Genomic DNA, 22,840 nt, shown 5'->3' with positions numbered 1-22,840 from the left:
CTAATTATTTAAATTTTAAATTTTTATTACTTATTTAAAAACATTGTATCACTGAAATAAATTTTTATATTAAAAAAATTAATCTGTCCCAGACACTATATTTGGCATCTAGCTAGTACGTACAAAACGAAGAGTTTAAAAGACTTCTTTTCTTCATGGGACTTTCATGCATGTAGCGCGGAATGAAAAAAGGCTTGGGCTTCTCATGTCTTGAGTTTCAATAAGCCCACATAACTTTATTCCTCGCGCCCTTTAATTTATTTATTTATGAGCAAAAAAAAAAAAAAAAAACAAGAGAAATCATGGCTGCCAGAAAAATGTCGAGTGTTCACACGTGGCGTGGATATCACGCCTCATGTCCAAGTAATGGGCCACCAAAACCGTTCGTTTCTCAGCAAAAGCCTCACGAATTTTAAATTCAAATTTCGGATAAAAACTTCCTTTGGCCCCTGAATTTGTAGAAAAATCCATCTTCCACCATATTTTTTTATTTCTTCCCAATTCTCTCCATAATAGAGAAAATATGGGCCAAAGCAGACAAATTTATAACGTTCCAACTTTTGTCAATTTCGTACATAAAAGAATTGGTAAATTTGACTTTTGTTTTACAAATCCCAAGAAAAGCTAGCTTAAATGATTCAATAAATTCATAAAAATCCATATTTTTTTTTATGGTATGGGTATCATTAAATAAGTTTACATATTAACTAAAACTAAATTTCCTTTTCTATCTTATTTTAAATATTATTTTTTTATGGTAAGAAATATTATTGAATAAAGTTGCATGTTAAGTAAAACTAAATCTTTTTTTATTTGATTTTAAAAATGTAATGTCACATTAGTATAGATATAAAAGTAGTGTTTGAGATTATAATAATGATTATTTTTTATTTAAAAATATATTAGAATATTATTTTTTTAAATCAATATATCAAAATAATACAAAAATATAAAAAATTAATTTAAAATAAAAAATAAAATTTCCAAAAAACACTCATAATTTTTTTTAACTGCTAAAAAAAACACATTCTAAATTTAAATTTCAAACTCCCTTCCATACATGACTTTATAATTATTTTTAAAAATCATAATTTGTAATTTTTAAAAAGGCTTAACCACAGCTTTTCTAAATGAAGAAGGACGGAACACTTGAGTAAAATTGACTCGACTCTACAAGTACAGGGAGTGAAACAGAAATTATCTTTTATTAGAACACATTATTAATTAATAATTATTAATCTCCATTTATTTTTGAACACGGGCCAGCTGAGGTGGGAAAAATATTCTTGTCAACTCGTTCTTCTGTTCTATTCTATCGTTCGTCTTCCACCTCAAAGCCCCAATCAATTCAAAACCAAGAGGGAGAGAGGGCCAAAACCCTAAACTCTCTCTCTCTTGGATTTGGTTTTTCGATTTCGTCTTGCCCTGCATTAATCAACCTGGTCAGAACCCTAATTTGATTCAATTGGAAGATGAGCGGTCAAATGGGTCCTCCTCCTCCAAAGAGAACCAGTTTGACCCAAAAACGAGGCCCATCCACAACCAGGAAATTATCATCCTCATCGGCGTCTCTGGCTTCTGAGAATGGCGGCACAACAACCACCAACATCTCCCAAGTCGGCAACTCCTCCAAGCCCTCCTCTCCTAACGCTCCATCGTAGGTTCCATAATTGAATTACTGCTTTCACTATTTTATTTTCATTAAATTTTTTATATTTGGTAATTTATCTTTGTGAATTGTAATTTAATTAGATAGGTAAAATTAATTAAATATTTAATTATTAATTGAAATAATTAATTGTTTTGTGGAGGTCTGTGGGAGGGGAAAGGACTGTAAAGAAACTGAAGTTATCGAAAGCACTAACAATCCCGGAGGGAACCACAGTATTTGATGCTTGTAGGAGAATGGCAGCTCGTCGAGTCAATGCTGTTTTATTGACTGATGCTAATGCTTTGCTTTCTGGGATTGTTACTGACAAGGTTCATTTTTGCATATGTTTTCGTGTTCTATTGTTTGTCTCCATGTTATTTGTGAGGGATAGTGTTTTGATGTTTTTGTCATTGTGAGTAGGACATTTCAGCGAGAGTAATCGCGGAGGGGTTGAGGCCGGAGCATACAATAGTGTCAAAGATTATGACAAGAAATCCTATTTTTGTCACATCGGATTCATTAGCCATCGAAGCGCTACAGAAGATGGTGCAGGGTTAGCTTCTCTTTTTAATGCCTAGTTTATTTCTGTGTGATTGAAAGTGATTATGCTACTCAAGGTTATCAAAAGGCCATAACTTGCTGAGTGGGGTTTGGGAGTAAGAATTTGGAGACTTCTCAACATTTTTGCTTTAAAACAGTTACTTGAATTTTAAATTTTGTTGGTGTTGAGGAGTAAACTGTTATCACATGTCAATTTGTTTTTGATCCTACTAGGTTGTGCATGAAACAATGTAGGAAAATTCCTGCATCTGAAGTTGATGTGCATGAGTCTTGTTACATAAGTGTTGGAGCTTGGTGAATGAGGAAGATAGTTTTTCATTATTATAGTATGAGCAGAGTTTTTCATTATTATATTATGAGCAGATGTGGAAAGAGTCTGAATTGCATAGCTGGGAGAATTAATGGAGAAAGAATCGATCTATAATGTGAATTCTAAGAATTTTAGCCCATGGTATTTCTTTGATGGGGTAATATACAAGGTTTTGTTGTTGAGATTTCTGTATTTATCAGTAGAACTTGTCATTTAGAATCTTATGCTTACAATATAGATGTTTGCTGGAGTGGAAGTGGTCGGGTAATTTAGGAGTTCAGAAGTGTAGGGTTTGTTGCTGGTTTAAATGGGCGTGGCATGTCCTTGTTGTGATAAACCACAAAAAATGGGCATGGTTGCATGTGAATTTTCAGCATTGACACTGCAGACATTTTTTACACATACTCCTTGTTGTGACCAATCGAGTGCAATTATTTAGCAGCATCATAGTTGTGTTTTGGTCAACAGGCAAGTTCAGGCACCTCCCTGTAGTGGAGAATGGTGAAGTTATTGCATTGCTGGATATAACAAGGTGCCTTTATGATGCTATATCTAGAATGGAGAAGGCTGCTGAGCAGGGGAGTGCCATCGCTGCTGCTGTTGAAGGGGTGGAGCGTCAGTGGGGAAACAATTTTGCTGGTGTGTGGTTGTTACTCTTTGCTGTTCTTATTATTATCACTAGCAACAACATATGAAAATGCTCATTTTCTCTTGCATGCTTTTATAAATTTCTTATTGCTTTTGCTGTTGTTGTGAAGTGCTCAATGTTATGCATATCTTGTTAATCTTTATGGCACAAAGGAAAAAAAAATCAATTTAACATTCACTTGCCACTGCATTTAAAATTGCTTTCCATTCGTAAATGTTTGAATTTCCTTTCCAAGGAAGCAGGGACTTATGCAAAAATAATAGTAAATGAATGAATGCACAACAAAATAGATATTTGTTATATATAACAATGTACCATGTAATGTAGTTTCTTTCTTAAATATTTGTCTTTCATTTTCCTTTAAATGTACCTATTCATATTTTGTCTTACGCTTTCCTCTACCTGCCATCTTCCATTTCAGCTCCATATGCTTTCATAGAAACTCTGAGGGAGCGGATGTTCAAGCCTTCGTTGTCAACAATTATTGGTGAACAGTCAAAGTAACCTTTTTATCTTAAACTTTTCTTGTTCTGAGTACAGCTTTTGTTTTGAGATAGTGGAGGATGTACTTGTGTTACCAATTCTTGTAGCTTTACGTGCTTCCAGGTTTGCAATTGCTTCACCATCAGATCCTGTCTATGCTGCTGCAAAAAAGATGCGGGAGTTGCGGGTTAATTCAGTTATTGTTGTGACCGGGAACAAAATTCAGGGGATACTCACGTACTTATCTTTCTTACCCGGATTTTTCTTTACACAATTGTTTCTGGGACATTTTTTATGTCTGTAATATGAGAGCCAGTGTTGCTTTTTTCCCCCCTTCTTTTTCTTTCTTTTTTGATGTCTTTGGTGTCCATTCTCAGTTTTAATGCTGCTCTGCTGCAGTTCTAAGGATATTCTCATGCGAGTTGTGGCACAAAATCTTTCTCCTGAGTTGACTCTTGTGGAAAAGGTTTGTTGTGAAGCCATATATGTTGTTATTTCTATTTGGCACTTTGTTGTATGGTTTTAACTCTTCAGTTGTGCTAGAAGGTTCAATTTGTTAGATCATCTAAGCTGTAATTCCGCTAGCTGCCACCATTTTTGTGGATGGATAAAAGAACAATGCATGGGAGATTATTTGTTTATTCATCCACCTGTTTAACATTTTTTATAAAGATGGTAGCTATTTAAGCTTCATATAATGTTTCATTCTGTCCCTGGTATGAAAGTAAACATGGAGAGGATTAATGCTATTTATGGGGAATTCCTGATTCTGATTTCTTATGCATAATTTATGATGCATGATACTGATTGGAAAACAAATTGTTGGCTCACCATTATTGTTTTATCTATGAGAAGTAGCCAGCTGCACATAATTGCTTTTGGTGACTTGTAATTTGTCATCCCTTCGTTATCATTTAGATTTTGTATTTGGTTGTATGTCTCTGGACAGTTAATGGTTTTATGACTTCTTTTGCACTGCCAACAATTGATATTTTATTGCTATATTTGAAGATACATATAATATTCACCTTAATTTTTCTTGATATGTGTTTTTCCCATTCTTCACATTTCCCCTTCATTTCTTAATCTGGTGACAGAGGTATTGTGGCCGGTCCCTTTTCTTCAGCTTCTTAGCTAGGTTCCTTCCCTTCCATTTCATTGTGGGGGGCCTTTCATTTTCTTCTTTGCCCAACATTGGCCTTATACTGAATGCACAAACCTACATTTCATGTTTTCTCAATGAATCCTCTGATGTAACTTGCATATTGTAATAAGTGCTTGGATTATTTTGAGAGTTGTTGATGCCTTGCATTATTTCTCTGATATTTTTATTAATGCTTCAGGTAATGACACTGAACCCTGAATGTGTGACATTGGAAACAACAATTCTCGATGCATTACATGTAATGCATGATGGGAAGTTTTTGCATCTTCCTGTTGTGGATAAGGGTGAGTGTATCTTCAATCCTCAAAACTGTTTATTTTCTTTTCAAGTAATCTAATTAACATTTGTTGGGCAGATGGGTCTGTTGCTGCATGTTTAGATGTTCTGCAGATTACTCACGCAGCAATTTCCTTGGTAACTTCATTTCTTACATAGCTTGTAGTAATGATATGTATTCCATAGTGGGGGCAAATCATTTTGAGATTTGAAGATGTGTGCTCAAACTTTATATCAAGAAGAAATGTTGTCACCCATAGATAAAGCAAATTTTTGGACAATGAAATGTCTTTTTCCTTGCCTTTTCTTCATTTCCAATTGAAGTACTGGTTCAGTTGAGAAACTTGAGCGAGTAAAAAACCATTTACCAACTCTCAAGCACTAGGCCGGGGAATATAAGTTGATAACCATGTCTTAGTGATCATGTCACTGTTTTGTTGTGTAGCTTAGTAAACCTCCATTCTTCAAACATTTTGATTGTTTATTTATAAAGCTTAATGGTTACAACTTCAACATTGTGAAGTGCACAATGTCAACATTAATACACCGCTTGCTGTTTTCATCTCCTTCATGTGCATTTTTAATCTTATAGACATTCAAGAAAGAGCTTCCTGCATTTCTATCTTTGAACCTTCATCAATCTCTTTTTCTTGGTCTGTTACACTTGGCATTGGATGACCAAACACAATGTGCAAGTTTCCTTAAGTGCTTGGAAGTACATCACTGTGGTCCCTAACATGCCCTTGGTTGGACCAATGCCAACACGTGAGCGTCATGTTGTTCAAGAAAGATTACCAAATAAAGCCATTTTTCACAGTATACCTGCTAAATGAATTTTATAAATAAGATAAATTTCTTATTTAGGCCTTGTTTGTTTTATGGAAAGTGGTTTTCTAGAAACCACTTTTCAAACTTTCCTGTATTTGTTTGTCATTAGAAAAGTTAGTTAACGGAAAATACTTTTCAGTAAAAATAAATTTAACTTGGTTTCTAGGAAAGTGTTTTCCTTTTATTTTAGGTTAAAAACACTTTGCAGAAGCTCTGAAAAATTTACTAGTATCATGTTATTTTCTGATTATATCAAATTTGATCCTCTAACTTTTGATTGCTATATATTTTGTTTTGAATCATTTTTTTTTCAATTTCATCCCTTAAAATTTGATTTAATTTGATTTTTATATCAACTTTGGTCCTTATTTTTATGATTGTATTTGCTTTTCTCTTATCATTTTCTTAATTGAAATTTCTTATCTATTAGATTTGTCCTCATTCTTTTTATTGTTATTTATTTTATGTGAAATAATTTATGAAATTATAATTTTTTTTTAATTTCATTATCTTTCAAATTTTTTATCTGTTAGATTTGATCTTTATTATATTGATTATTATTTATTTTATTTGAGATAATTTATGAAATTAGATTTTTTTTTCAATTTTATTCTCATGTATTTTTTTAATTTGTAAGATTTGTTTCTTATTATTTTAATAAACTTGAAAAAAATATTAGTAGTTTATTTTTTAGCTCATTTTTCATGCCATAGTCAAACAGTAGAAAGTGTTTTTCAATTTATTTTCCATGATACTACTAAATATCGGAAAATAATTCACTTTTGAGGAATCTATTTTCCAAAAAACCACTCTAAAAAAAAACTACTTTCCAGCAAACAAACATGGCCTTAGAGATGCTACTGAAGCACAAATAAGCTTTATTGTCATTTTTTCTTATGTTGTATTTTGTTTTCCTTCTTTCAAAACTCAACTGGCCCATTTGAAACTTTACAAGGTTGAAAATAGCTCTGGAGCTGTTAATGATGTGGCCAACACAATGATGCAAAAGTTCTGGGATTCTGCTCTTGCTTTAGAACCAGCAGATGATTATGACACCCAAAGGTCTTCCTAACGCTGCCATACTTTGATGTTACCCTGGGACTTATTTGTTTCTGTAACTAAACCTATAAGATGTTGTCTTCAGTGAAATGTCTGCTCTCATGGCATCAGATGCGACAGAACTGGGAAGGTATCCGTCTCTTGGTCTTGGAAATTCATTTGCCTTCAAATTTCAGGATCTAAAAGGCAGAGTACATCGACTCAACTGTGGTAAGTGTTCACTGACAGTAATGTTGTTGAGAATGTGCAATTTCTTAACTAAACAAATTTTGTATTTTACTTTTGCTCACAAACTGCAGGCACACTTTGGAATGATTCTTTGATATATGGACAAAGAGCATGTTTACTAAAAAAATAATGAAATTCACCATTGCATACAATCTCCTTGCTTCAGCTAAATTTGAGGTTAAATTACAGCACGTTTTTACTTCACGGGGAAATGGGAATATGTTAAGCTTTTTAATCTCCTTGCTTAGCTGTTGAGACTTTATTTGAATGTTATTTTATATGCTAATATAGACCGACATTTAACCATATTTAGGGTCCTGTATGATAATGATGTGAAAAACACGAAGATTAAGATTCAATTTTGAATTAATTGTGTTTGGTATTATGATGAAACAGTGTTATAGAAAAGAGCTTGTTAACTTGATGTTTTGGTGACTGCATCTTTTAAAAGTTATCCAATAAAACCCAAAGTAAATTTTATATTTCCTTTACCTGTTTTTTTCAGGCACTGAGAATTTAAATGAGCTTCTTTCTACTGTCTTGCAAAGGATTGGTGCTGATAATGAGCAAGACCGACCCCAACTTTTGGTAAGATAGGCTTATAATTATATGAATGCGATTTGTATCCTGTATTGCCATTTATCTTCTTGACTATATTTAGCATACTTTAATTCCTTTTTTGCAGTATGAAGATGATGAAGGTGATAAAGTTTTGCTTGCAACTGATGGTGATCTCATTAGTGCTGTTAACCATGCTAGATCAGGGGGTCTGAAGGTAATATTTTGCCAATAGTATTATATTTAGATTTGGATATAAATATTTAGTGGAATAATACATTTGCTAGATTTTTCAAAGTGGCACAGCTCTGTGTGTTTAGGTGTTCTTTCCACTTCTGCTGTGATGCCAAAGACCCATTCAGTTGTAGATAACAACAACCAACAAAGCTTTTATCCCAGACTAGTTGGGTTGCCTATATGGATCCTCTACACCATCCAGGTTGATCATAAACCAAGTCTGTGTCATTATCGAGAGATTTTAGATCATTCTATACTGTTTCCATCCATGTTATCTTGGGTCTCTCCTCCTCCTCTCCTCCCAATGTCAACCCAATTAGTCGTAGATTGAAAAATGAAAAAAATAGTGGAGCTTGTTAGTGGAAAAGTCACGTGCATAATCAATATTATGTATGCATGTGCATGCCAAACTAGGAAAATAAATCTTTGTTTCATTAGTTTATTGCCTGGAATGAATCTAAAGGGAAGCCAGGGGCGACTCTGTCCTCCCTAAAGTTTTGAAGAAGTTCAAAATAAGCCCTGTCATTATAAACTTTTCAAATAAATCCTAAAGAAATGGCCACCCCAAAATAGAATTTTAATATTTTTACCCTCCCAAATGTGAAAGTCTGGACCCGTCCTTGTTTATGGCTAAGCACAAGTGCTCCTGTTAAAGTTGGAGTGATGTCATCACAACCCTCATGCTTGATAACATTTTAATTCATTTTGTCTGCAATGTAGTAGTCATTATGTCATTTTGTCCACATGTTATTGTGAGTGCTGTAATTGTAACAGATACTTCCTGTGTTTGGTATGCTGTCGCAAAGTTACAATATGAAGATTTTAAAAGGTATAGGACCATGGAGTAGCTTTTAAATGAAAAAGGATTCATGTGTGAACCAGGTCCTTATGGTTCAAGTTAGGATTCTGATGAGCTCATATGATTTAAAATGGTAGGATTTTTATTTATTTTGATCATGATGGGTTCAGACTTCAGACGATTATGGAAATCCTTTGTTTTGGAAAAAAAAGAAAGAAAAAAGTGACGATGTAGCATCTTATGTTACCTGCTATTTTGGTTTTGATTATTCTCCTTTTGTTTTCTCTTGTCATTGTATCGTTATAGATCTATTTGAAAATATATGATATGCAAGTTAGATTATGCAATTAGTCTTAATTTGTCATTTTCAGGGTACTCAATCTCTCTCCCCTTCTTTGTCTCTCTATCTCAGGTTTTAAGGCTGCATCTAGACTATCATGTTCCAAGTCATCAAACAACATCGCCGTCGAGTACAACTACAACTACCACCCAGAGAGCTGGATTGGTGTCTCTCCGCTCTGGCATCTTGGCAGCTGGTGTTGTTTTAACAGGCATTGCCGTGGTCGTGTACTTAAAGCGCTCAAAATTGTGAGATGTTGTTGAGTCCTGTAAATGAAGTATATGCTTAGAGGACTTTTGGAGTTGGTCCACTGGGGGGTTCTAACAACATTTGAAGATATTTGTTGACCAGAGCTTGAAGGAAAATTGAAGGTTAAACATGGTTTTGTTCAATTAGAAAGAGGTGGAAGTGTTTTCTTATCTTGCATATACACTGAATGCTGGGTACACAGAAGCACTGAAGTGATGGTAGGGTATATCAATATAATGTCCTGATGACATTCCAATTGCACTGCAATTTTTGCACGGGAAACTCAACAGCTAAAAGCTAGATCTAGTATTAAGTTGTGGATACGATACTTCATCACTGTATTTATGTTTGTTACCTACAAACGTTGTTCAATCAAATTCCTGTTGCCTAACAACGGAAAAGAGGAAATAGTTTCTCATTATTTGTTGACGCTGCAACAGTTCCAAATGAAAATATAACTTCCTGTCTGGTTTTCGCATGGCATATGCAATCCTTTTTTACTTGGTGTAAGTTACGGAAAAACTTAAAAGCGCTGCAACTAGGGTCCACTGAACAACAACCTTTAAGTTTAGTAAATAAGCGGTGGTATGGTAAGAATTTATAATTAAAAAGTTTGTTTTTTTTGGTTTAAGGTTTAAGTTTTTGGTTTTTTATATGATGGGTGTTGAAGGTTTATATGATTGTTAATTTCAGGACTTGTGGAATTAATTGTGACATGTATAAATTGATTTGGATACACATGTTAATTTTAAAAAAATTAAAATAAACAAAGTATTGCAGAGTAGAAGGACAAGCATGTACAAAAAAAAAAGAGTGTATAAATTGATTTGAATATCCATGTTAATTTTTAAAAAATTAAAATAAACAAAGCATTGGATACTAGAATGACAAGCATGTACAAAAAAAAATCGAATTCAGTTGTAAAGGAAAGAAACAAGTTCTTTCTCCCACTAAGTGATGAACTCAAGCGTCAGGTGCCTCTTCTTTTGGGTTTTACTCATGGATGACATTCAGTAGTTCCAAGTTTCTGAGAGTTTAGTTGGGGCTAAAATTCATTAATGGTGAAGCATTGGGGTTTAGTTTTTCTTCGCACAAATTTTTTTTCAGGCACAGTGCCTTTTTAATGCGCCTGCCTGTTAAAATCTCTCCTTAACAAGCAGTTTAAGAAGTTGAGAAATTGCCTCCGGTTTATCAATGCTTCTTCTCCCTTTAAGGATTCTTGTCCTCAACAATCTATATTGAAATTAAGAAATTGCCTTGCTAATTCCTCTAGCTCGTCCCAAGCGGGCATCTTCTTGAAATATATTCTATCACTGTATCAAACCCGTCACTACTGCACGGTTACCCTTTTTCATCGAACTTCTTGTCAAAGATGGCTGCTAGACTCACTTCGATTTTGCCATCCTCATCAGTTATTGGAATCGCAGAGATTGTAATCGCAGAGATTGTAACTGCATTATTGCCAACCTTCTTCTTGAGTAATGAGACGTGAAACTCTCGATGAATTGTAACACCTTGTAGAAATTTGATGCAGTTAAGATTGCGATAATAGATGATTTTGAGAAATTATGTATAGTTCTACAACTACTAAATAAAGATTTATTTAAAAAAATTATATAAATAATTTAATAAATATATTTATAGAATAGTGAAATAGGTTTGAATCCAAAAAAGAGGTTTGATCTCTGATTAGGATAACAACTTAAAAAAACAATAACTTTTGATTTAACTGCTAAATTATACTTAAATTTTTATCGGATCTTTCAAAGGCCGGACATTTATGAAATCGCTATAAAAATCATCAAATCTTTAGATTTTAAAAATTTCACATCAAGTTCTAATTTTGACAATTTTTGTGATTTTTCTTGTTGTTTTTAGATTTTATATTTTTTTTTGTAATTTTAGTTTTTATTTTGTTTTCTAATTAAAATCGAGTTTCTAATTTATTTAAAACTTTGTAAATTTTCTATAAAGAACTACTTGAAGATTGTTGCTCTATAGAAAATAAAATATGTGAATTTGAGATTCATATTTGCAACCCCTATAATCCTTGTCGTTTATTAAAATTTCTTTGTATTTTTTTTGTTTATTGTTATTTTCAACTTCCGCCTCCATTTCAATTGCAGCTTAAAAGCTACTTCTCCCATCTTTTGTGTAATCTTGTAAGGTAAGGTTGAAGTTTTAAGTAAACCAAATCTCCTACTTGAAATACTATTTTTGTACTTGTCTAATCGTTTCTAGCTCTTTTGAGTTGTAATTATAGGCAATAATCCATACTCACCCTTCTTTGAATGGCTTCTTCCGAGGCTGCTACTAAAGTTGTTGTAGAATTAAGTCATTAACCTTTGCATTAGAAGTAGGTTAACCACATACAATGCTTGAAAAGACCTGATCCATGTAACTAAGTGATAACTTGAATTATACCACTGATTCTCTCTTTTTATTTATTCATCAATTTAAATTATGACAAGTGCTATTTAAAGATGACAGTGTGCTTACCTGCTTGCATTTCATTATTAGTTTTAAAATTAGTTTTTTATGATATTTATGAATTTTTCTGATTGAGATATTTTTAATGATATTAAAATTATTATCATCAAAATTCCAATATCTGATGTTTCATTTATTTATTCTTTTTTTTTTCTTGTCTCTTGTGCCATGTCATTTTTTTTTTGTTTTTTCTATTGTATCTTTATAAAACATGCATATTGATTTTTATATATATAGTTTCAGTGATATTGAAAGTATTATTATCGAAGTTTCGACCTATGACGTCCCATTCATTCATCGATTCTTTTTGTTTTTCTTGTTTTTTTATGCCATGTAATCTCTTTTACCAGCCATTAATTTTTTTTTCATGGTCATTGTATCTTTATAAAATATGCATAGACTTTTGTCTGTATATATAAATTGTAGGAAAAACATGCATGCATGCAAGAAGAAAAATTAAATTTACTGGTTTTGCAGTTAGCAACCGTAACACATCTAGTTATGTAGGTGGTAGTTTGTATTTCAAAAATATATTAAAAAAATTAAAAAAAATTATATTTTTTTATTTGTTTTAAATTAATATTTTATTTGTATTTTTAGATATTTTAATGTGTTAACATAAAAAATAATTTTTAAAAAATAAAAAAATTATTTGAATATATTTTTAAGTAATTAGTATTTTAAAAAGCAATAGTATTTCTAAACACACTGTATATATTCTATATATTGATTATTAAGAATTATTTTTTTAATTTTGTTAGTTTAAAATTTTATTTTTTTTAATCTAAGAAAACACTCATGAGTTACCGTTGACATTAGATCAGAAAAGAAGAAGGTACACATGGGATTGCAGGGACCCTACACACGGGATTGAAGGGACCCTCTTCTAGTGACCGTTGCACCGATTCTTTTCTTTCTTTTAAATACTCAAGCAAGTAGGATTTTGAGGAGCCACATTTGAAGCTCTTCTTGTGTATTAACAGGACACACGCTCGCTTTCTTTAACGGCATTGAAGATGGGCTGTGAAGACTTAGACAACAAGATTCAAGATTTTCAGTGCCCTTCTTCTCCATTGCCTCTCAGTCTCCCTCACGTTAACTACAGGTCTCCTTCTTGCTCTCATGTATACCATCTTTTGTATTCCTATTCTTGGTTGACTGATGATTAAAAAAATATATTGGCAGTCCATTGATGGATGATAATGGTGTCTAAATCTTTTGTCATGAAAAAACTCAAAGTTAAAACAAGAACGAAAATTTTATGACGTTTGCAATTGTGGGTTTCGACTTCTTTTTTTCCCTCTTTCTTGAGTTGATGTTTTTGTCCTTGAGCTATTTAGTCTGAACCAAACCAGTATCAATTCCGTTCAATACATGTTCTTTAAAATATGGCTGCCAGCCTGCTTCTGCTGCTGTTATTGAATTGGTTCAAGAAAGTTTTCAAGATGGAATCATGTATTGGGTTTACATGTGTGCTTGAAATAGTGTGTTCATTTCTTCGAAAAAGAAAGAGAAGGTTACTTGCCTTGGAAAGTAATTTGAATGCTATGACATGATCTTCTTAACTAGACATCGTTCAGCAGAAAGTTTCTAAATCAGCATTTATGACCCACTCAAGCTTGAACAAGGATTTTCTTTGTTCTTCAAACATATCTCTGTATGATGGCTGCTTCTGCTTCTTCTTCTTCTTTTTTTTAATTATAGTCTTTTAGTATTAGAGCTGGAACAAAACCAGTAGCAGAGCTGTAGATACTAAATCCCAGTGGTTTTACTTTGTTCTTTTGCAGCTGCGGTTCTTGTGGGTATCTGTTAAACTTGAACTCTTGCAACCGGAACACTCCAGATATTGGAGTTAAGTACAAGAAATCCATAAAGAAAGGAACTATTTCATTCTTCAGCATTGATGAAACCAGGTTCACTCAAATTGAAGAAATTCGATGCGCACCTTCCTTCACTTCCATGCATTCCTGGGGTTTGTTCTAGCGAAGAACCAAGCTTCTTTGTTACAAATGTGGAAATCATCTTGGGATTGCTTACAAAGAGAATAACACCTCTTCCTCCCCTCTCAGACTGGGGAAAAGTCGATCAGATTTGATCTCTTGGGATGGGATTTCTGATGCCAGAATTTATGTTATCAAGATACGTTCCTTGCAGCCTGCTTCTACTGAGGACTATAGTTTGAGCTGAGCAGTGTCTGATGCTTTCATTTTGAAAAGAGTGCTGAAGTGTAACATTCATCTCGCATTATTGTTTTATCCGAAATTCCTGCACGATTGGTTTCTGGTTCTGGTGTGCCATTTTGATTAGCATCATCAACACTGTTAGGTGGACAGGAATGTGCCGGAAAGTGAAGTTGCGGCAATTTACATACTGGTATATAGAAGGGGAGTTGCAGTGCACTCGTGCACTTGGAAGCTTTGATTGGGAACTCTTATATGCTCTTATTGTCTTTTTTTCTTGATGTTGCGGGCTAAGAGCAGCTTGTGAATTCTATAATTCGGGGTGTAGTAGCAGCCGTGTCTTACCAGTTATTTTTTGTATTGTTTTATAGTTCATGCATACAAGTGTGATGTAACAAGTCTTGAACAGAGAATACAACGTTTCAGCAGTTACAGTCTGATTGCCTTCTTTGTAGTTATTGGTCTCATTGTTCAAGAACCCTAGACATTTGTGACTTCCATTTTCCATTGCTACCTCATTGTTTCCAGGGAGGAGCAAGGTAAAGGATTTTGGTTCTGGAGTTCTATCACTACCCTAACATCAATAAAAAAAGGACCACATATCTGGTTATCAAAGGAATTCTCTGGCAAAACGACTTTTAAAAACAGAGGGAGATTAATAGAAGATTACATAATTAATCAACCCAATTAATGTCCAAATCTTTAAATTTCATGAGCCATTTTTGTGTATCCTGAGAGTCTTCACCTTCAGCATGAGTACTAGATGCCACATTATCAATTTTCCTATCCTTGATAGAATTTGCCTGTCTATTGGGGTGCCTCACCTTGAGAGCCAAAAGGCGAGAAACTTCATGAAGTCCACCCCATTTCTCCAAAGCTCGTGCAATGTCGTATCGCCCTGCACAACTTTTGTTTGGTAACTATAATATGAAAAAGTAAAACAAAACAGAAAATAGAGAACAAGAAAAATCATGCCACACAATTCTAGAATTAGACTCCAGTCTTTTAATAATAGCATGTCCCAGGTCGAGTCTGTTCCGACTGTCTTCATAAAAAAAAGAATCTATTTACATTGTGCTGTTTGTCAGGTTTATAAACTTCCATACAAGCAGGGTTGGCAAGTAGGCAAGTATAATTTTTGCAATGTCTATGTACATGTGTGGTAAACTATTGTACTTACATGCCAGCTTGACATCAAAGTTTTGAGGCATCTATAAGCTACAAATACATTTTGGTTTAGATAGAAGTAGAATTTCTGAATTCGCAAAGCTTCTTTGACGGATAATGCAGAGTTTGTTTACTATATAAGGAAAGATCAGAGGCAGTTCCTAAATCATATGTACCATTTCCCACTAATCTGTTCAGGATAGAATCATAACATGTTGCTATCGAGAAGCAACCTACGGCTTGATATGACAAGAAAGGTGTCACAACAAGAAATTGACATGTAATTTTACCTGCACGCTCAAAAGATTTTCTACTTGGCATAAATGAAGGGTCCATTCCCCAACTCCTTTGGAATCGACTAATCTGCAAATAAACTTCAGCAAATGATCATATTTGTATTGACATAATTTAAGTCTATAACACATGCACATATGCATAAATTTTTTAGCTTTTCTTTGAATCAAATTTAGTTAGATTGTTTGCTTTCAAATGCATGGAAAATCTCAACTACACAGTTACTTTTCCCACACATTCTGATTGTAAGCAAAACAAAACCACGTCGAGAGCATTTTAATTACCATTACAATGGAAAAAGTAACAAAATTTGTACTTTTTATCTGTCCTTAAATGCATATTGCATATGGATGCAGGACGCACTACACTAACATGCGAATACACCGGATTTATATTTAAATGTTGAATTCCTACAAAACTTTGTTGCAGAAGTGTCAATTTTTGCCCTCCAAAGATTTTCTGAACAACGAGGGAACGTGGAAATAATTTTGTAATGAAAAAATCTTCTGGGAATTCTTTGTCGCCCCTTCCTCCTACTAGTAGACAAACAGAAAGCTTCACTGTGCATAAAGACACAATGCTCGAGAATTGAAACACTATCAAGGCTGGAAAATTAACTAATGAAAATAGACACCAGAGTAAAATGAAGATCTATTCTACCTCTTCCTGTAAATTCTCAAGGTTGTCCCAGTATCCCTTTGGTTTACGGTGCTTGTATGCAAGGGAGAGATTCATTAATGTCGCAATCCTTCGAAATCCACCCATTCGTGTTATGGCCTTCTCAATATCCACTCTACCATGCAAACGAAGCTGCTTTCTCATAGGCATAAATCCTTCCTGCCCATGTTCTGAAATGAACTTCAGCAGCTCAGATTTAAGAACATCAATATCCCGTTGCAATCCTGGGACCCTGGGTCTTTGTTTAAGTAAATTTGGGTTACTGACGTCAGAAACCTGCTGAACTGCCATACTGTGCTCGTGATAACTGTCACCTCTGGATGAATCCAATTCCTTCGAATATTGTCCAGTTTCTGAAGAGTTGTTGGATTCCCTTTTCTCAATATAGTCTCGAATTGCACATAAATTTGATGGGAGATCTTCATATATAACCTGAAAGAATAATGTTCTCATCTACCAGTATTTCTTGGGCAACGTTCATATTAACCACTTTCACAACACAATCCAAAGAAGTGCTGAATTTCACTACATGTGATCAAGTTTCTAACAAATTTTCTCCTCGTATTTTAAACTTAAAACAGTTTCTGATGAAAAATCAAAGCCCCCACTTAGTTTTGAAGTTTGAACAGTATTCAAATATATGTATCCTTTAACCACAAGTGCGACTACTAACGAACAATAATGGCGCCACCAGATTGATGCTATCAAATAATTCCAACATTTTCATGAAGCTTCCAGCATTTCAAGTGACAAATTAGACTCTGTATCTGTGGCTGTTATTCCACAAATGAATCATCCAAAATGAAATATTTACATGCAAAGTTCAGAAAAAAAAAGAAGAAAAGAGAACTCAATTTCACGAGGAAGTCCAAAGTTACTCCAAAGCTAACCAATATGTCTACTTTGTGGGACAAAAAGTATATTGATCAATAAGCAAAAAGCCTTTAGATCTATACACATTCATTATCATGCCCGACTGAACCCCGCAGAGATACATCCAAAATCTAAATAAGCCAAGGGGAGAGCCAAAATACAGTTTAAAATGTCTAAAGCCAGATTGAATATATTTCAATACCTCTTCCATAATAGCTTCTGAAAGGAATGTATCTTTGTGCATTTTGGACTCCACATTATATTTCAGTAGTGTGTGGTGACTTCATAATTGCTCTAGAATCCACTTTCCTTGAAATGAATCAAAGTCCCCTTGTACCTGCTCAAAACTGATTTCCTGTTCAAGGTGTTCACATAAATCTAGAACAACACGTGCATGAAGTACCATATACAATAGGCCCTTACATCCTTCCTGCAAATAAGGAAAATGTGAAGCATTACAATTTTGCTTTGCCAAATGCTGGCCATCAACCCTGCACAAGTTAACAACCAAAAGCATTGATTGCTGCCCTATTGAATGGTAGCAGATATTTTCAAAACAGCTAACAATACAACAGTGGAAAGTCTAAAGTCAATTAATCTGATGATCTATGGTTAATTGATTGTACAAATTGATAACAAATTATAATAGTTTCTAAACAGTTCTGTCAGACCTTTCATATCATGCATCCTTTCAACTCAATCCAGGAAGGTACAGGGTATAAAGAAGCAGCATCAAGTATAGAAACAATGCATTAGAAGAAACTAACTACTACATCAAAAAGTAGAAGCATTTACTCGATCACAACCCCATTTCTTCTGTTGAAATTAGAGATGGGACTTTGGACCCGCAATAAATTTAGATCAGTTTCTAATTCTTGCTTTAGTCAAAGAACATGCAATGGAGCCTTTCTGTGGTTCCATTGGAAATATTAATCTTTCACGCTTATGCAAAGGCTCAGAATATGTAAAAATTGCATTGCAACTCTAAAAAGGGGTGTTGCATATATGTGAAATTACCAGCACGTGAGAAGTATCAGAGCACTTCCACAAATTTTAAAAATTTGGATATTTTTTAGAGATATATGATATGTTAATGATTAGTAAATGCTTCACCCCTATAGAAGCAATTCAGCTCACAAGGATGCATAATTTGTCACTTCCACCCCCTCATATATCGGGCAGAAGTCTGACATTAGGCCACTCATACCTTACTGATCTCCATACCCTTTATTAATCAAACTGGATTTGGTGGGAATCCAACACTTCATAAGTATATGTATCTCCAGGAACAGAACCTATCTAGCCAGAGAATGAAAGAATCAAGTTTAATCCAGGAATGGAAATATCCTGGCAAGTAAAGATCCTGCTCTTACCTGAAGAATGCGAACTTTATTATTTTCTCGAGATAAAATCTTACTGATGGCTAAGTTTGGAACAAACCTGCATTGAGAATATGATTATTGAATTTTGAAAGCAAGAAAAGGGTAACATGATCTCCTGATTCAAGATTTACAAAAATCTGTAACAAAACTAAAGTTACTGTAAATGAAGTTAATAATCTAAGGTGCTCATGGCGAGTCCAGTCCTTTTCTTCCTCCCACAAATAAATACCTTCACATTATTATTTTCACGCCTTATCTAGCTTAGAACCTCTATCATATTTTCCTTGGAGTTAAGTGAATTCAACAAATGTGTTTATCATAAAGGTCTAGTTAGGTTGCTGCAATACATTAGCTAATTTAGTCAATTATATTTGTTCTTGTTTATTCAGGAGTGATAAATTGCAAACATAACCCTAATAAAGCCTTGAATGACTTGTGATTACCTATCCTAACAAAAAAAGGAATAAGTCTTGCTAGGTGGTAATAGACAAGTAAAAGAAGCATCTAGTTTAAAAGTTTGCAGGTTCAGATGCTCAATCTATCTTTCAAGAATTGTATAAATACTTGACTAGGTACATGAAAGGCTTACTCGGGAAGACTCTCATAAGCAGTCAAAACATTCCAAACTTCACGAACAGGAGCTTTTACAGTTATGCTAGCAAAAACACAGCGATGAACCCCTCCATTTTCCTTCATCCCAAAATCACTTTATCAGCAACTGCTAAAACAAAAGTGACTCTCTCTGGAAGAGGAAAACCATATAACAGTAACCAGAGTAAATCAGTTACCAATAGGCCATCATATCTGCGCAGATGAACTTCATCCACCATGCAGCGCCTGTCCAATCTGCAAGCTTTTCCAAGCACCCCCCAGTTATTGTTCAAATCATTTGAAGATGGCAGCATGGGACCAAAAGTTGAGCTGGGATAACTCTGTTTTAAATCTTCAGTTGACAGTTTATCCTTCTCACGAAAAGCACCATCCAAAACCAGTCCAGGAGAAGTAGATGCAGTCATGGATGTCTCACTCTCTGTAATTCCTGTCTTCTGGTTCCCCTCAAAATCTCTCTCTGCCCGACAAGCCAAGGCTCGAAGATTTACAGGAAGATCTGATCCAATAATCCTCTCCAGGAAAATAGCTGGAAAGTTGTACCGTGGCATCACATTAACTTCATATGACAATGTTGTTGTTCCGTGCCTGCAAATAAAGAGAAAAGGTGATCAAGAAAGGAAAACAGAAAAGATAATAGAAAACTGAAATTTTTTTCATGCAATCACTGATAATGCACTATAATATGGCAAGGCAAAAAAGACACCAACTTCTTTTCTTCTTTTCTCTCCTCATTCTTTGGCATCTTTATGACACCTAGTAAGCTTGGTTACTAGTTATTCTTGGATGCAAAATCCTTCTTTCATGTGCTCAAACATTTACCATCAGAAAAACTACCTTAAAAACCCAAGAAAACAAGAGATGGTTTTCAGAGTTCTTGTCAGAGCATGCATCCAGAAAAGAGTATCAATTCCGGTTTATCTATCCATGTTGTTTCCTCATGGCTTACCCACCAGTTACACAAGGACACACCTATTTTCATATCCATAACGAGAAACTAATCTTAGAACACAACAACAGACAGAAACTACCACTACTTCTGACAACAACACACAGCTCAAGAGAAAATCTGAAAGAAAGTCATTCTACCAATTTCTATCTAGCTTCATATGGTAAGGCAATAAATATAAACTTGCAACCATTTTGTTTCAAATCTTTCTTGATTCAAGACATACTACTTAAGCAACAACCAATCCCCAACTGGATACAAAAGGAAAATGATGGTTTGCATGGCTAAATAAAGCATATTTAAATACAGAACAGGCTTTATGTATTAGATAAAGAGAAAGGCTAATAAAATAAGTTCAATGCTAGGTTTCTATATCATGTTTATGGATCTACCTTGTCCCAGATCTCACCGACCATTTGCCTTCGAACTTTTTAAAATCCCCATCAACCATTGAAAAGTGTAGTTCACGATTATTGGCCTGAACCCAAATAGATGATTTATGACAACAAATCTCAAATGAAACTTACACATGCAACAGATGAGAAAAAAGGCATTCACAGGATGAAACTTTCTCGGATCTTCATCTTAAATAAGAGAAAAGGTAGACCCATGCAGTTTAACTCAAAAGCCAACAGACCAAGTTATCGCCATTAACCATGGAAAAGCTTGGAGGTTAACATGTGCCTGAGTTGTAGAAACTCACCCTAAAGGTTTCAAAATGAGAAGCAACTATACATATATGAATTAACAACTGAGAATATTATTTGAAATTGCAAGATTAGAAAAACTAAAATGTATAATTGATAAATAAATTTAACAGTCATTGGTAAGATGAGAATTCCTAAGGAATCCAAGTAGAAGCTGAATCATGCAGTTTAATTATTCCATTAAAACAACCAAGAAAATCCATGAGTTCCTTTCCAGACCAGAAAAAAGAGATAAGCATCACTGCTATAATGCACTGAAAGAAAAAGGCATCACTGTCATAAGATCCAATGAAGAGCTTATGGCAACTTAGAGATTTTATGTATTTGAAGAAAGAAGGTAATCGCATCTAGTGAACAACTTTTGAAAGTTGAACTTTAACATCTGAATATATCAAATCAAGCTTGATTTGACACTCAGTAAGTATGGTAGCTCTTCTACTAGTTAGTATGACTTACAAGAAGTACAGAATTGAAGTAGCAAGTGGTTAAAATACTATGTCAGCTACAACAAAGAGTAGATGAAAAACAGGATGAGCAAAATTCACAATACAATGATTCACGCTAAACCAACTCATTGATTAAATTTTCAAAAAAGACGAGGGGAAGTACTAGAAAGACTCCCAAAAAAATTTGCAAAGTAGCACAGCTGAAAAAAAAATTAAAAATATAACATGATTAAACTGATCGTGCTACTCCTTAAAAAAGCAAAAAAAATATTGTGAAGGTTGCGTTGTTCCCATCAGCGCAACCTTCACAAGTTTTTTTTAATTCTCTAGAATTACAAAAATAGTAGCATGTTTCTTTTTTTTTTTTTTTTTTTTCTCTTTGTACGCAATAATAGTTAAGTGACAACCATAGGGATAATTCTACAATGGCATTCAAAAGTGGCCTACGAAGGAGCTTACTGAATGGGGAAATTCTTGGAGATCCAAGACAACACGAGCTTCAATGTGCCAATAGAGTGCCCTTTGCAATCCCCTCTGCTCTAACCATATCCTCCCAGGATGCGGGCAAGGGATTCTCCCACTGCACAAAATCAATAAAAAACAAACAAATTCTTATCATACCAATCCCTCTCCATTAACAACAATGTGCATTCAGTCCAGCAATACTCTCCCCTGCAGTGCAGGGGCAGTGGGCAGGACTCAATTCCACCCCTGCTCCTTCTACCTTAAAAACCAAAAATCTCAAGAAAAAAAAAAAAAGAGTTTGGTGGCAATATTATAGGCTCAACATTACCTGCAAACAAGATTTGGAATAAAATCAGCAAGTCGCTCATAATCAGTGAGAGAATTCCAGACTGATTGAATGTCAGCATAGACTAATATCTGTGCCTTAATTCTTCTTTCCCGCCAAGAAATAACTTCCACTTCAAATCTCAAGATCCTTTCTCCTTCTCCTTCTCCTTCTCCTTCCTCTCCTTCCTCTTTCTGGGACATCTTCGCTCTTTGACTTGCCTTTGTGGTTCTGGTGTTCCCTTTCAGCCCCCCAACGGAAGAAGAATAACATGACACCGCTGTGCTTCTATGAGATGGCCGGTACTTAGCTTGTGAACTTGGTAGGTATCTTTTAAGCGTAATTTGATGAGATGGGTTGGTTTCAAGATTGAAGCTTGAAGCTTTGCAAGTGATCATGGGGAGTGTGAGACTGAGAGATTACACAGAGAGATAAAAAAAAAGAAAAAGGAAGAGGCCTTAACTCTCTGAAATTTAGTAAGAGGCAGATATATGTGGTTCAAACTCAGCTGTCCATTTTTGGGGTGAAATTCTCTGGCTATAAAATGGCCTAGTTTTGCCCTTTGTGATCATGACACGTTTTGCCCCGTTTGGCAAGTCGGGGTAGCCCAATTTTGAAAAAATAATAATAATAATTTTTTTTATATTTTAAAATTATTTTGATATATTAATATTAAAAATAAAATTTAAAAATAAAAAAATTATTTTAACATATTTCTGAAAAAAAATAAACACATTAAAAAACATCACAAATCAAAATGCTCGATCCCATCTTACCCCTTCACGAAATATCCGCAGCAATTGGCCAGTAAGGCTTACTTCAATCCTTGTCACTATGAGGTAGGAGGGTCTACTTAGCTTTAAAAATATCCTTATTTGTTTC

The 22,840-nt window shown here is 34.3% G+C and overlaps 2 protein-coding genes and 1 pseudogene across 3 annotated transcripts; 2 read left to right on the top strand and 1 right to left on the bottom strand.

Annotated features, from left to right (window-relative positions):
* The first annotated feature begins 1,259 nt into the window (after window positions 1-1,259).
* LOC105130333 (CBS domain-containing protein CBSCBSPB3-like) lies at window positions 1,260-9,871 on the top strand. 2 transcript variants are annotated; one of them, XM_011032786.1, is made up of 14 exons: window positions 1,260-1,657; window positions 1,812-1,980; window positions 2,072-2,204; window positions 2,991-3,161; window positions 3,593-3,671; window positions 3,778-3,891; window positions 4,054-4,120; window positions 4,998-5,103; window positions 5,175-5,233; window positions 6,879-6,985; window positions 7,068-7,192; window positions 7,716-7,798; window positions 7,896-7,985; window positions 9,217-9,871. In XM_011032786.1, exons 1-14 carry the CDS (start codon window positions 1,473-1,475, stop codon window positions 9,394-9,396), a joined length of 1,668 nt encoding a protein of 555 aa, XP_011031088.1. In that variant the 5' UTR covers window positions 1,260-1,472; the 3' UTR covers window positions 9,397-9,871. The 2 variants fall into 2 exon arrangements, with proteins under 2 accessions (XP_011031088.1, XP_011031089.1); XM_011032787.1 differs by lacking the exon at window positions 9,217-9,871 and adding an exon at window positions 8,089-8,318.
* Window positions 9,872-12,820: 2,949 nt separating this feature from the next.
* On the top strand, window positions 12,821-14,501 carry LOC105130332 (uncharacterized protein At4g08330, chloroplastic-like; annotated as a pseudogene).
* A 148-nt stretch (window positions 14,502-14,649) lies between these two features.
* LOC105130331 (polyketide cyclase/dehydrase/lipid transporter) lies at window positions 14,650-22,438 on the bottom strand. Its single transcript, XM_011032785.1, is given in 10 exon segments — window positions 14,650-14,961; window positions 15,521-15,593; window positions 16,185-16,634; window positions 17,278-17,505; window positions 18,449-18,515; window positions 19,047-19,147; window positions 19,246-19,654; window positions 20,408-20,493; window positions 21,628-21,748; window positions 21,962-22,438. Coding segments are annotated over 10 exon segments (2,154 nt in total). The 5' UTR covers window positions 22,357-22,438; the 3' UTR covers window positions 14,650-14,737.
* Window positions 22,439-22,840: the final 402 nt, after the last annotated feature.

The sequence above is a fragment of the Populus euphratica genome, unplaced genomic scaffold (genome assembly GCF_000495115.2).
Source record: "Populus euphratica unplaced genomic scaffold, PopEup_1.0 scaffold45.1, whole genome shotgun sequence".
NCBI lineage: Eukaryota > Viridiplantae > Streptophyta > Magnoliopsida > Malpighiales > Salicaceae > Populus > Populus euphratica.
Note: the sequence above shows the minus strand (reverse complement) of the source record. Positions and strands in the feature narration are given on the sequence as shown.